This window comes from Exophiala dermatitidis, assembly GCF_000230625.1.
Source record: "Exophiala dermatitidis NIH/UT8656 unplaced genomic scaffold supercont1.4, whole genome shotgun sequence".
Lineage (NCBI taxonomy): Eukaryota > Fungi > Ascomycota > Eurotiomycetes > Chaetothyriales > Herpotrichiellaceae > Exophiala > Exophiala dermatitidis.
This window is the reverse complement of record NW_008751649.1, coordinates 3,050,484-3,063,247: the sequence shown is the minus strand read 5'-3', so window position 1 is coordinate 3,063,247 and position 12,764 is coordinate 3,050,484. Positions and strand designations below refer to the sequence as shown.

General features: G+C 53.0%; 4 protein-coding genes across 4 annotated transcripts in view; 3 read left to right on the top strand and 1 right to left on the bottom strand.

Moving 5' to 3' along the window:
* Positions 1–447: 447 nt before the first annotated feature.
* Positions 448–1,250, top strand: HMPREF1120_05399 (uncharacterized protein; the record flags this gene model as incomplete). The annotated part of the gene is made up of 4 exons (XM_009159571.1): positions 448–564; positions 677–916; positions 991–1,064; positions 1,133–1,250. 4 exons carry the CDS (start codon positions 448–450, stop codon positions 1,248–1,250), a joined length of 549 nt encoding a protein of 182 aa, XP_009157819.1.
* A 1,655-nt stretch (positions 1,251–2,905) lies between these two features.
* HMPREF1120_05398 (protein-tyrosine phosphatase) lies at positions 2,906–5,692 on the bottom strand. Its single transcript, XM_009159570.1, has 3 exons — positions 5,257–5,692; positions 4,838–5,128; positions 2,906–4,219 (listed from the first exon to the last, which is right to left on the bottom strand). Exons 1-3 carry the CDS (start codon positions 5,310–5,312, stop codon positions 3,115–3,117), a joined length of 1,452 nt encoding a protein of 483 aa, XP_009157818.1. The 5' UTR covers positions 5,313–5,692; the 3' UTR covers positions 2,906–3,114.
* Positions 5,693–5,814: 122 nt separating this feature from the next.
* HMPREF1120_05397 (uncharacterized protein) lies at positions 5,815–6,927 on the top strand. Its single transcript, XM_009159569.1, has one exon. It carries the CDS (start codon positions 5,927–5,929, stop codon positions 6,437–6,439), a length of 513 nt encoding a protein of 170 aa, XP_009157817.1. The 5' UTR covers positions 5,815–5,926; the 3' UTR covers positions 6,440–6,927.
* A 1,884-nt stretch (positions 6,928–8,811) lies between these two features.
* HMPREF1120_05396 (uncharacterized protein) overlaps positions 8,812–12,764 on the top strand; it is a 5,410-nt gene continuing 1,457 nt past the window's right edge. The window contains exons 1-3 of the mRNA XM_009159568.1: positions 8,812–10,324; positions 10,522–11,625; positions 11,689–12,734. Coding sequence (XP_009157816.1) covers positions 9,840–10,324; positions 10,522–11,625; positions 11,689–12,226 — 2,127 coding nt within the window. The 5' untranslated portion in view covers positions 8,812–9,839 and the 3' untranslated portion in view covers positions 12,227–12,734. The remainder of the gene's footprint in view (positions 10,325–10,521; positions 11,626–11,688; positions 12,735–12,764) is intronic.

Genomic DNA, 12,764 nt, shown 5'->3' with positions numbered 1-12,764 from the left:
ACATCTTGGGATGTGTCGGAGTACATTGTGATAGGTTGTCTAACCAGATGAATTTCTCTCCAGAATTTCTCTCCATATCATCAAGTTGGCGATGGGATTTTGGTGTAATGGATACGGTATATAGACCAGTTGTGTATATATATTATCGTCAGACAGCTGCCTTTCTGACTGATTACTGATGTTTTAGGATCAACCTAAACCACGATTTGACTAGATCCCTTATGGACGAAGGTGGTGATAGGCTGACGGAAACGACACAGCAAAAGGTACCTACTACTACCGACTACTAGTAATATCTCAGCATCCCAGGATACCATACCAGTACTACTCCATCCGCGTTCATCCCTTCTTGTAGACCAGGCGACAGCACAAACCGAACACTTCTCACAGCGCACCGATCGCAACAGACCGAAGTTGCAGTCTCCATAATTGTATCTTTTCCTCGAGATGGCGACACCATGGAACAATGTATATCATCTTCGCACCGTCGCGGAGACATCTTCCAAAGCCTGTTATGTGTGCCACAAGCCTTCCACAAAAGTGCTCATAACACCGGATAACAAGGTATTTAGTAGTCATTCCCGTCCCCATTCCGGGTGATCATGCTGCTGCTGCCAGTCATAACTGCAATCTATCTCCATCCGTACAACACCAACAATAAATGTCTGTCTGCTAGGATTTCTTCTACACCTGTGTCTCCCACCTCAGTGACAAAGGCTTCGCCTCGCCCATAATCGACCAGGAGGCCGAAGCTGCCAAGAAGAAAAAAGAACAGATGGACCGAGAAATCGAGAAGATCAAACAAGAATACGAAGAAAAGCAACGCAAAAAGAAGGCCACCAAGAGCAACGACAAGGACAAGAAAAAGGATTCTAACGACGACGATGGCAAGGCCGAGAAGGAAAGGGATGACAAGGTATGTACCTTTTTCGGTACTGGTAACCGATTCACTTTACAGGCCAATCATGATCTAACTTGATCTCATCAAAGATCAAAGCCGTCCAGGCGGGCGCCAACTCCAGTGACCAAACCGGCGCAATACCGCGGGTGTACGCACTGCACAGGTAGGATCCCTTGTGCCTAGTCTTAGGAACACCATACAATGTTTTGACACTTTTGTTTGATGTGGCAGGACATTCTACCAGATGAGACTCGAGCGAGCCCGAAGCTTGGAACAGGCGAAAAGAGCGCAGCAGCGCATGCGGGATCCAAACCTCTTTCCTGCAGCGCCTAAAGGAGACATTGTGTGATGGATTTTCAGAGTCATCGCGTTTTCCGAGTGTTCTCGCTGCCTAGGTTCAAACATGTCCCAGTTGTCAGGCCCCTCGACGCTATCTAGGATATCCAAGACTCATGGCCCGTGAAGACTCTGTTCAGATTCAGATCCTGGGAGCAGGGCCTGCAAACCTCGGGTGGAGATGTTGCAGCAGAGACAAACCCACTCACGACTACTGTGGAAAAGGCTTTTGTCGGTCTCCTGGAGCCAAGTCACCGTCACCGAGACCTCCCCATTACATGCAGTGCCAAATGTTGGTTACATCTGACTGCAGAGGGTCACAGAACGGTAGCCTACAGCAGCCGCCGTCGGACGGAAAAGTCCACTTGACTTGACAAGCATTCGACTACCAATACCCTTTTTTCCGTCTCGCACACCCGCGGCTCGCCTCGAGGCTTGTTTGAATCAAGAGACTCAGGTCTTGGCCCGCAGCCTCGGTCAGCACCAAATTTCCAAAGAGTCGGCGGGACATGCTCCCCTGCCTAGCCTAGCCCTACCTGGAAATCTTTCTAAATGTGGGAAAAGGAATTGATCAGTGCAGCCTAATCATATCGTGCAGTGCATTTGCTATCCTTGCTCGGCGCACTGCACTGCAGTTGACTTGTACACTGCACTGACTGGGATTATAGAGGGCACACGATCTTCTAGACCTATATCACACCGACACGTGGGGAGGTAGGTAGGCAGGTGGTGGTGGCGGCACACTTTGTTTGCGCTTACACGATCCTTGCGCGATTTGTCAAACACGAGCTCAAGCTCACAACATGCAGATGATGACGATGACGATGTTGCTGCTGCTGCTGCTGCCGCCGCCGCCGTCGGGCGCTCCGGGAAAAAAAAACTAATCAATGGATGGACTTTGTGCGGCAAAAGCAATCGCTTGGACTCAAAATCAGCAACATTGAATGGAATGAGACAGAGACGTGCCCTAGACCTGAGACCCGGAACAACCCGCGGACCTGAGCTTCATTTCTTCAAGCATTTTTACACCAATGTACGGCCCCCCGCCGAGCCGCTACCCGCGCATCGCTCCTGTCATTTCGACAAAAGCAATTAGGCAGATGGTCACATCCTTGTCCATGTTGTGGCAGGATTGACCTGGCGTCGTTTCTTTTTTCTTCATTTTCTGTCCCTCCAAGTTGTCAGCAACACATACCTATGTAAGGCCGTGCTCTGTGTGTGTGTGGCGGCGGGCGGAAGAAACGGAAATGCCAACCAAACTTCAGCTCACGCCAACGGCGCCGCCAAAACTTAGCGTGGGGGAGAAAGAAACAAAACTTGGAGTTCATGGTCTCGGAGGACTCGAACGACCTGGCCTGGCAAAACTGTACTGGAACTTGAACTGGTTCTGGTTCTGGTTCTGGCTCTGGTTCTGGTCCATGGATGCAATGAACCAGGGGGGATAATGATACCACGGTCGGATTCCAGTGTCCTCCAGCACTACAGAGTCATCTTCTCTAGTCTGCACCGTGCTGGAACGAAACATCGCAAGACAAAGGATCCTGGACCCTCCAACAACAGCTTATTGTTGCCATCCAAAGCCGAGGTGCCCAAGACAAGCGGCTCCGAGACTAGCAACCGAGGATCAAGAATTCATTGCTGCAACGCTCAAAACAATAAGAATAATAATGGTTTCTTCTTCTTCTTGGCCGACATTTCATCGTATCAGGGGATCTGTATATACGTGGTTTGCCGGTCTAAGGGCATGGCTCGGCGGCATGTATTGTATGTACCTTACATAGTGCACACATGGCATGACTGCATGAAATCCCATTTCTCACATAAACAAGTCTTTCGTTTACATCCATCTCTAAAGTGTCAGTCAGTCAAGAAGACAATCACAGACTGCCGTTCTCGCTCCTCCTCATCCCCGGAGGTAACCTCACTCCTGATCCCGCTGTGGAAGTATATGCCAACCCTCCCGGTATTCCTCTTCTTCCTCCTCCGCTACCACCACCACCACCACCACCACCACCACCACCACCACCACCACCACCACCGGGTCCCGCGGCAGATACACCTCTACCTCCGGATATGCCTGCTGTAGCCGGTCCCGGTCTGGGTCTCGCCCGTACTTCATCGACTTTACTCCTAGCCACACCAAACCCGGGGGTCACCCAGCCACCACAGCTACACCGCAAGCCCTGCCAAGCATATTTCCCAATATTAGCACCACATCTCGGGTTCGGACAGGCCAAGCGGCCATCGAGCTCGCCCTGAGCAAGAACGTCCTTCATCCACGACAGCGGATGCAGGAAGACATGTGCACACGGTTCTGTTGCGGAGGACGGGTCGCGGTGCGCAGGCGGTTTATGGGGAATAATGAAAGCCGTCTTGGCCAGCAGGCGACGGCATTTGCGGCATTTCAACTCGATTTCCGGCGCCGGGGACGGACCACTGTCAGTGTCTGACACAGTGATGTCGGGGTCGGTAATCTCAGCGTCGACAGTCTTGACACTAAGGGATTTCATGGCCTGGCCTATGGACCGCTGCTGCTCCTCCTCATCCTCGTCCTCGTCTTCCTCGTCCCTAAAAGTAATGTGATCGATTTCAGGGGCGCGATTGACGCTCAGGGCGTCCATGACGTTCCGAGAATTCATCCAACGTCGGTATATCTTATGCGACTCCAGCTGTTCCTGGGTCGTCGGGCAACCCATGGCTTCGTACATGCGTAACTGCTTGATGAATCCCGAGTTGGGCTCGACTTGGGGTCGGCTCTCCCGCACAAGTGCCAACGCCGAGTCCACTGTCAATGGCGTCGGTGGCAGTGAGACCATCTCGGGACTGTTATCGGAAGTTGGTGGCTCCTCGGACGATGACTCGGAGCTTGTCGTATTGTGCGAGGATGACTTCGACTTCGGATTGTGAACTGTGACAGGCTGCCGAGAGCGCCACAAGAGATATGCTATAACAATGGTGGCGGAACGTGACACGCCCATGGCACTGTATTGACATCGTTAGTATCTCCAATATCCAACACCCAGACCCTGTATATGCAGAATGAATTGCTGGAACTTCAATATCAAAACATGACAAGTCTAATGGCTAACGCTCTCAATGGCACCGGGCACGTGATCATCTCCTCCTGTCGACCCGTCCTTTCTGGTATAGTACGGCAAAACATCGCTGGTGTCCATAATAGGACAGTCGCACCCTCAAGAGATGGCTATCACATGCACTGCGGTCTCGTAACAGTTGAACTCCGGGGGCGGGGAGAATCCAAGCGTCAGCGTGGCAAAAGGAGGCCAACTGAACCGAGCCAAGACTGAAACAGCAGAGCCTGATTCACCACGACCAAACAGTAAAGTATTATCAGGCGACACCGTGATGGGATGGTACCCCGGAGCCAGGCACACCGGAGATCATGGGCCCCTTACCACCTCAACTGGGCACTGGTAAGCCGCGTCACCCCCGATCTAGTCCCTTGCCAGTATCAAGAGTAAATGACGCGGCTTCTCAGGAACCACCAACAACGTGGAAGCTAGAAACTGTGAAACGCCGGTATGTATATGAAGCAATTCAAAAGTGTAACAACGCGAAAATAAACGCCAACAAACCTACCAGTGAACGAGAACCCCGCTTTGGCGGACTTTGTCGCCGGCATCACCGCCCAGCGGTTCACGCGTTGATGACTCATCGGCGGGCCAGGAGTTTAAGGCTTCATGAATGAAGGCGTTGCTCTTGGGGAAGTACTCAAGAATGTTTGAATCATAGACATCGTCCAGAGGGATGCGCAGATGTTGGAATCCACGCAGTGGAGCCCAGCCTTGTGGGAATTTCCAGTCGATCACGGAGACGATATGGGTGATGTTGGCTTCTTGCAGCGTCTTGGGACGACGTAAAGCATGGAAACTGCAATGACACACGTGTCAGGACAAGGTTTGAGGGTGCATGTTGAGAATGATGCCAGAAGCAAGGCTTTCGCAAGGCCGTGTTCAACACAGGAAGCAGGAGAGATGCCAGGACAAGGCCAAACGTACCCATCAATGTAGATATTGTAACCAGGGCATTTGCTGGGTAAGATTGGCAGATCCATGCTGGCGAACTAATAGTGCAGATGCACAAAATTGTTCAAGTCTAGGCGCGCAAGACAGCCCGGATGGCGCTTGAGCCGAAGAAGGGCAGGGCGGCAAGGTGAAAAAACTGATCCCTGCCGTTCAAAAGCCACCAGGGCACCAACCGGCGCGCTGGACTATGACCAGGGCGCTGAAACCTGGCCACGAATATAGTGGTGCACGGTCGACCCGCGGCGTCCGAAGGCACTCCGAAAAGGCAGGTTCAGCAGTGCGTTATTGTGGGTGGATGTCTTCTCTACCGGCTCTATGTTCAGAAAACATTGTAAGAATGAGTGACATATCATTAGTATTGAATTAATACAACGGCGGCAAAAGGGTCGAAGTACAAGGCGAATTGCGGCGTTGGCGGCAAAACTCAAAGACGGAGTCGGATTAAGATTTTTGCCTCGGCTCAACGCCAAGCGACCAACCCAATCGAGCAGGAACTCGATGACCTTCCAGTTCAAGTTGGGGTTGGAGATAGCGACAGGAGCAGGAGCAGGAGCATGGGCTCCAAGCCAGGAACCTCAGCCTGCTGACTGACTTTCTGCCAGTGGTTCATGAAATATTCTTTTTCTGATCTGCTGGTGGCGGGATGGCGCGCGGGCGTTCAGGCCAGAACAATTGCGGCAGTGAGCGGACCAGGACTCTGTCCGGTGCAGAAACATACAGCGACCTCAGCATCCCTTGCCCTGGTCATCCAGGAACACTGGCATGTCTCCGGCGTTCTATCCTTACAGGTACTACTAGGTATGCAAGGGACGAGGACGCTCTCACATGGAAACACGCTGGACTTGGCTTCGAAGAGAACAAAGTGAGAAGCTGTCAATTCCAGCATAGGCCTGTGGCTGTAGTAATGATGGAGTCCAATGCACTCTCCTTACGTACTTGGTCGTTACCACCTGCCGCATCCCTGATCAGACGACTCAAAACCGTCTCCAGTTCGGCCAGAAGCCAAGCTTCGTTGTGCATCGGATGTTTATCTCTGTCTGGCTTCACCCCCGCCTCCTTGCTCAGAACTCTGACCACTCCGAAGCTTGCACATCCTCAGATCCCCCAGACGATTTGCACCAAAAGGTCTTTTTGCTTTTGCCCGCCCTGCCAGTAGCCTTGCGGATTCAGAGTTTGACGCCACGACGTCTCAAAATGCCCCAGCACTCCCTGCAACCTTCAAACCTGAATCACCGGTGCTCCATGTTTTTGTGGCCGCGTGGTCTTGGTCAAAAGGGAAAGACGTGACGGCGCCATTGATTCTTACAGTACTCCAGTATGACCGCGTTATGCTTCGCGTTGGCCAAACGAATCGTGTTTTTTGCGCTGGGAGAAGGCAAACCTCGGTTCACACGTTGCACAAAGTGTGCAAGAGCTCGTACACATCTGGTGCACATATCAACTGCTCTTGAGTTCATACAGGGGATCAGTTGTCATTATTCGCGCGAGCCTAGTGATAAACTTATGAGTAAGGACGAATATTTCCTACTGGTGGGAAGGCAGGCTGGATGAGTTGTTGATAGGGGCGCCTTCAGATAGTAAATAGGTGCTAGATGCACTTCATCAAACTCTTCGGCTGAACATTCATACGTGCGTCAGTTCCGGGATATCCATCAATCGCGGATTCTCGTATTAACAATCGGTGCGTTCCAAGATAATTGAAAAGAAAACCAATCGAGGGTTAAAGGAGGAACTCCGCTGTGCCCGATGAGCCAGGTGATTCCCAGTCATTTGGCATGGGCGGCTCACAAGGTGGATGAACAAGCCACCAAACAACGGGCGCACTTCGAGTCATGTCGGTCAACAGTAGTAGTAGGGATAAGGATAGAAGACGCATGTCCGAGCATGGATAGGTGTCGTGCACGTCATCTTGAGGATGGAGGCGGTTCTAAAGGACAACCACATCCGAACTTTCTGTCCGGCGCACGCAAATTCAAACTCCTGCCTTTGCCCAGTGAGAGGGCTTTACTCTGCATCTCGCTTGAAACATGTAGGTTTCAGAGAAGCCATTATAACATAAGGCTCAGCTCGGACGGCAATAGGGCGGCGGGTTGGTGAAGCGGACAATTCTAGACTCGGCAGGGTGATCAAGCGAGATGCTGCCCTGCCTGAATGATACAGGTTGGAACTACCAGGGGCTCCGGACTAACAGAACGGCGTACGGCGTACGGCGTACCGTCTTTGGTTCGACTCGTTCCGCGTATTGGCCGACCCTGTCTTGTTGCGTCTTGTTGGAAATATTCCCGCTCCAACGAGCAACAAGTTGGCGCCTCATAGGGCGAAGATGCCCGCTTGTGCTTACTCATGTGGCAGGACCCGCCGAGCGCCACAAACCCCAACTCAGGCGTTCGAGCCCTCGGAAGACTAGCCCTGATGTAGATGCTCGTCGCCCGAGTATCCCGACATCACCGACATGTGGCCAACAGTGCCCTGTCCACACTACCGCCAAGCACCATTCTAGGCCACTCTTGAGCCAGACCAGTGGTGCCATTCATGGCAAGCAGGTCTATGCGATGTGTCCGAATGGGACCCGTGGCCTCGTGGCTCGGAGAAGCTGACTCGATGGCTTCGAATATTTCAATTTTGGCCGTGGATCACACTTGTGGTAACACATTACGACCCATCGCCAGGATGCTGAAGGTTCGAGGCACCCCTAGACCATCCATATCTCTAATTATTGCAGGGTTAGACGAAGGGGAGCAAAGGCAGAGGGTAGTGGCAAGGACGTCGCCTCTGACCTCCTAACACGCTCCTATTAGGTAGGATGTAGCTGAAGCATGATGGAGTCAAATCTGAACCTTTTTGTTATTTTGTCTGTTTTCTTGCTTCCCTTGACGTAAATAGATATGAGACTGATGAGAAACTCCAACACAGTGATCTGACCTTCGGTAGGGCTGAGCCGGTGGCACTGTGGCTCTTTGAATTTGACTTCATGCAGTAATGGTGCAGTGGCGGTCGTGGTGGTAGCAGTAGAGTTCGTAGAGTTCCACAATGCTATATTTCAGCCTGCGCTCTGCCTACCTGCCTAGATAGGTAAGGCAGGTACATACCTACAATGTTGTACAATGGTACAACATGGGACAGTACCTTTAGTAGTACTGCTGTGATGTGGGTAGCCTCCGCTTACACCTGCACTTGCGCGTGGTGCCGAGCGGCAGGATGGAAGAGTGGCCACTGGGCGCCCCGAGGAAGAACAATCCCCTACTACTAGCAGTAGCCTACTCGCCCTGGCATAGGGTATCCCTGGGCTTAGTTACAGCTACGACACGCCCGGGCCCTCTGCCGTACAAGCCAGTCTAAGCCTGGAGGTAGGGCTAAGGCTCCCTACTAGTGGGCGCATGCTGCACAACAGGGGCGTTTCTTAATTCCGCCCGGGCCTGGTAAGGCATGGCGCGGGCTCGACACGGCTAGTCCTGCTGGGCTTAGACTAGGACCAGGTCGGTCTGGAAGGAGAGCCGCTGTCCAGTTGTTGCTGCATTCAGAAACGCCGCCAGCGTGAAAAGGAATGACTTGTCAGTAAAATGTCATGCCAGTAGTAGTGGCGCCTCGAGTCGTGCCAGTGGAAAGGAAAATGGGGGCGCGCCTGTTCCCTCCGCCTTGCGTTCTCGTATCGCGTGGCCAATCCGCGTCGTCGACGGAGTCCTCGGCCAGCGAGAAAACAGCAGACGAAGCCAACCTCGTCCACTGCAGCCGTGGCCCTGCAGCACCGCACTCCCTCTACCCATCCATCCTGCTGTTTGAGATCAGCTTCTCTGACTCGTGCGTGGACACTCGACCCGGCGAAAGAGCAGTTCCAATTCCAGTACCACCTCAGCCACTGGTAGGGGTGTCTCGCTTGTCCCCATCTATTCTTGTTTTGCCCACTGCCTGTTGCTGCTAGTCGAGGTGACCTGCCAGTGCAGTGGTGCTGTGATCGGAGCCAGACGACGGCGACCGCAGCCCAGTCAAAGCCAACCATATGCAGCCACTACCACCACCTCACATACTACTGCAGCATGTCGACCACCGCGACCCTTTGTCCTACTCCTCTGTCTGCTTGTTGCTCGCCTGATTTTCGCTCGCGAGACCCTCTGGCCAACCCCTCCTAGGATCGTCCTTCACATCCTCAAGACCTCTCTCGACTGGTTCTCAACTGTTTCCACTGTTCGCTTGTTGTCTTCCAGAAAGATTCGTTTTATATCCTGTCCTTACCGCAGACTCCATATCGTGCCAGTCTATATTCCGACTTTAGGACCGTCCAATTCTCGACCGACTACATGCCCGCGGCAACGATCCAGACGAGCTGAAACAGCAAAGAGGGAATGAGAGGAGAATACTACTTACTTACGACAGTGTCAATAGAGCGTGCTCACGGCAGCTGAATCCTGCAAAGTATATCTACTCGGTGGACCACAAACAGGGCTCTGCACTTGCCACCGCCAAAGATCCATTCAATACGAGGCTGGCCCCGATCCATGCGCGTTGCCTCAGGGTCGCTTTGCCCTTCTCCAATGTTGCAGTGACCGCTGAAACAGGACATGGATACTGGCAGGACGTTCCCGGCTGCAGTGCGGACACCGTCTTACGGGGAGAATGCTGGCACGCTCCAATATCCTTCACGGTCGAATTCGCAGACTTCAGACGACACATTTCCGCCTCGAGAAGCCATGCCTATACCGGGCGCCCGCTTGAACGACGCACCGCCACCTCTCCCTCCTCCGCGCTACAATGAAGAGTTGGACCACGGTATAGATCTTGCCTGGAGTTGGGCCAACAGTGATCCTTTCGGCAACACTGCTAGACGTTTGGCCCCAATCAAGCCGACCTCGAGCCTGTTCGGTGGCTATATGCAGTCAAAGAGCGGTTCTGGCCGATTGCGCGAGGATGAAATGGACCTTGACGAACACCTGAGGAGAGGCAGCAATGCTTCGACCGCGAGGTCGCCCAAGCTGATGGCAAGGGAGGCTGGTCACGCGCCGACCATGCCCCGAAAGCCGCCATCGCCAGGTATGGCAAGCCAGAGGTCAGTCCAGCATTGGCATACTAGCAACGGCTCTTCAGCCATTACCCGGAGTGTCCGCGCTTTTACTTTTCCACTTGCCATCTTGTCCCATACTCCGGAATCTCCGTGGACCTATCAAGGACACTATGCTCAGTTGACCCAAGGCAGCTGTCTGCGAACACAGATGGAGTTGAGCTGACATCTTTTTTCCTTTTTAGGCTTCAAGGAGAAATGCCCCTAGCCCGGCAGAACTTCACTCGTTCCTCGCAAGCATACGACCAGCGTGTGTTGTCCAAGATTGGAAAGCCCAATTCGCCTCCACGGCATCAGCGAACTGGCTCGATGGAACCTCCCATGTTCCCTAGAAATTTGGCACTGCAAACCAAAGAATCCAAGATCCAAGTGCTGTCAGCCAATGAGCATCCTAACGCACCTCTCGACTCCATCTCCCGGTGGATCACCAGTCCAGTGTCAGGCGGCGTGTCTCCGAATGCATGTTCAGGTTGGCGTGAGGGTAAACCAGGCCACCGGAACTCCTCCGTTGACTGTGCGGCCGGCTCTCTGGTATTGGATCCAGAGTTATTTGTACCGCCTCGCCCTACCGGCCTTATCTCCACTGGCAGCTCAGTCCTTGGTCACGAAGATGCAGCGAGCTTGGGTGGCCGTTCCCAACGGGGCAGTTATGATCAGGGAACCTTGGCAGAATCAGAATTGCTGGGCGACGAGAACTGCGCGTTCCGTAATCTGATCTGCAGCGATCGCGATCCTCCATTGCCAGCTACACGACGACCTTCTCAGCAGGGTATGAAGCGGCGAGCATTGTCACCTCCGTCCCACATGGCCAGAGAGGACAAGTCGCCGCTCCTTAGTTCCAAGTCTACAGAACCGTTGCCCAGGATCCAGACGACTTCGTCTACAATGTCGCCGGTGTCACCATATCGGCTACAACATGGGTCAGTGTCTTCAACATCGTCGAGCATAAGACAGAATTCATATTCATCATCCCTTACACTTTCTGTTGGCGGTAGCAGTATGACCAGTGTATCGTCTCATGACAGGCAATCGCCGCTCGATTCTTCACACCCTGCATATCTCAGCTCAGCCCAACCGGTCTCCAGTCCTGCGACGTCAGTTACTCCCTCCGTGTCGCAACCTACGCAGTCTCCTGTTGACACCAAACCCCCCTATCCGACCATGTCCATTCACACTGCCGTCAATGAAACGAGGGTACCGCTCCCTCCTGCCACGCGCATTGGGAACTATTTCATATGCGATTGCTGTCCCAAGAAGCCGAAGAAATTCGAAGCAGAGGCGGACTTGAGGTGAGTATTTGATCTGGCATTTCGCCCTTTTGCACTATCCCGTGGGTCCTAACATGCGTGAAGGGCACATCAAATGGAGAAACAGTACTCATGCCAGTACTGCCATAATCGTTTCAAGAACAAAAACGAAGCAGAACGGCATCAGAACTCACTCCATCTGCGACGACATTCTTGGTCGTGTGCGTCCATTCCTAATTACCAGGCAGTCTTCTATCCCACCACTGGGTCGGGTCCCTCCGGTTCTCAAGCCTCACAGACAGACACATGCGGCTTTTGTGGAGAAGAGTTCCCCAATTTCCCTCGGCCTGATTGGGATTGTAGGATTGAGCACCTCGCCCTTGTCCACAAATTTGGCGAGTGCAACCAGTCCAAGAAATTCTACCGGGCCGACCACTTTAGGCAGCATCTTAAGCACAGCCACGGGGGGCAGAGTGGAAAGTGGACCAACATGTTGGAAAACGTGTGCTTGCGTGAAGAATTTCCCGACGCTGGCGGTATCTCACCGACGACCAAAACCTACAGTCCGGGGCGAAATCCCGGCACCTTGCCCGAGCCTCCGATGGGCGGTGCCACAATCAATGAGGTTCAAGACGAGACATGAAGAAGCGTTTTCACCCGCTTGTTCTGTTACTAGCCGTCATCCAATCGTCCGAGGTTTGATCAACCTCGAGGCAATCTTGGGCCAGGAGAATATTTCTGCAACATATGCACGTGCAGCCTCTGCAACCATCACCAGCAACAAATTTGGCGATGTCGCAAATCGGACATAGACCTCGCGCTGCTTACTGTGCATGGAGCTTTTCTCCAGAGAGCACTAGGATGCGGACTGGTCCCATTACTGAGGAGGCATTACCTTCTACTGGCACCAGGACCTACCTGTGCCAATGGTTGACCAAGTGGGGAGGAGACTTTCCTCTTCGCCCAAATGCCTTCAGCAGGATGTGCCATTGATTAGCCGTCAGAGTCGTATACGCACTGGCTCCAACGGAACTGGGATCCTAGGATGAACAGCATGACAATCAACGGCCGCTTGGCTTTTTGCTAATGAGAGCTGAGATGCCTACGGCTGCCCTCTAACACGATACAATTCAAGGGCACCTGGGATTCAGGCTGTATGTGTTTGGAGATGCCTACGGCTG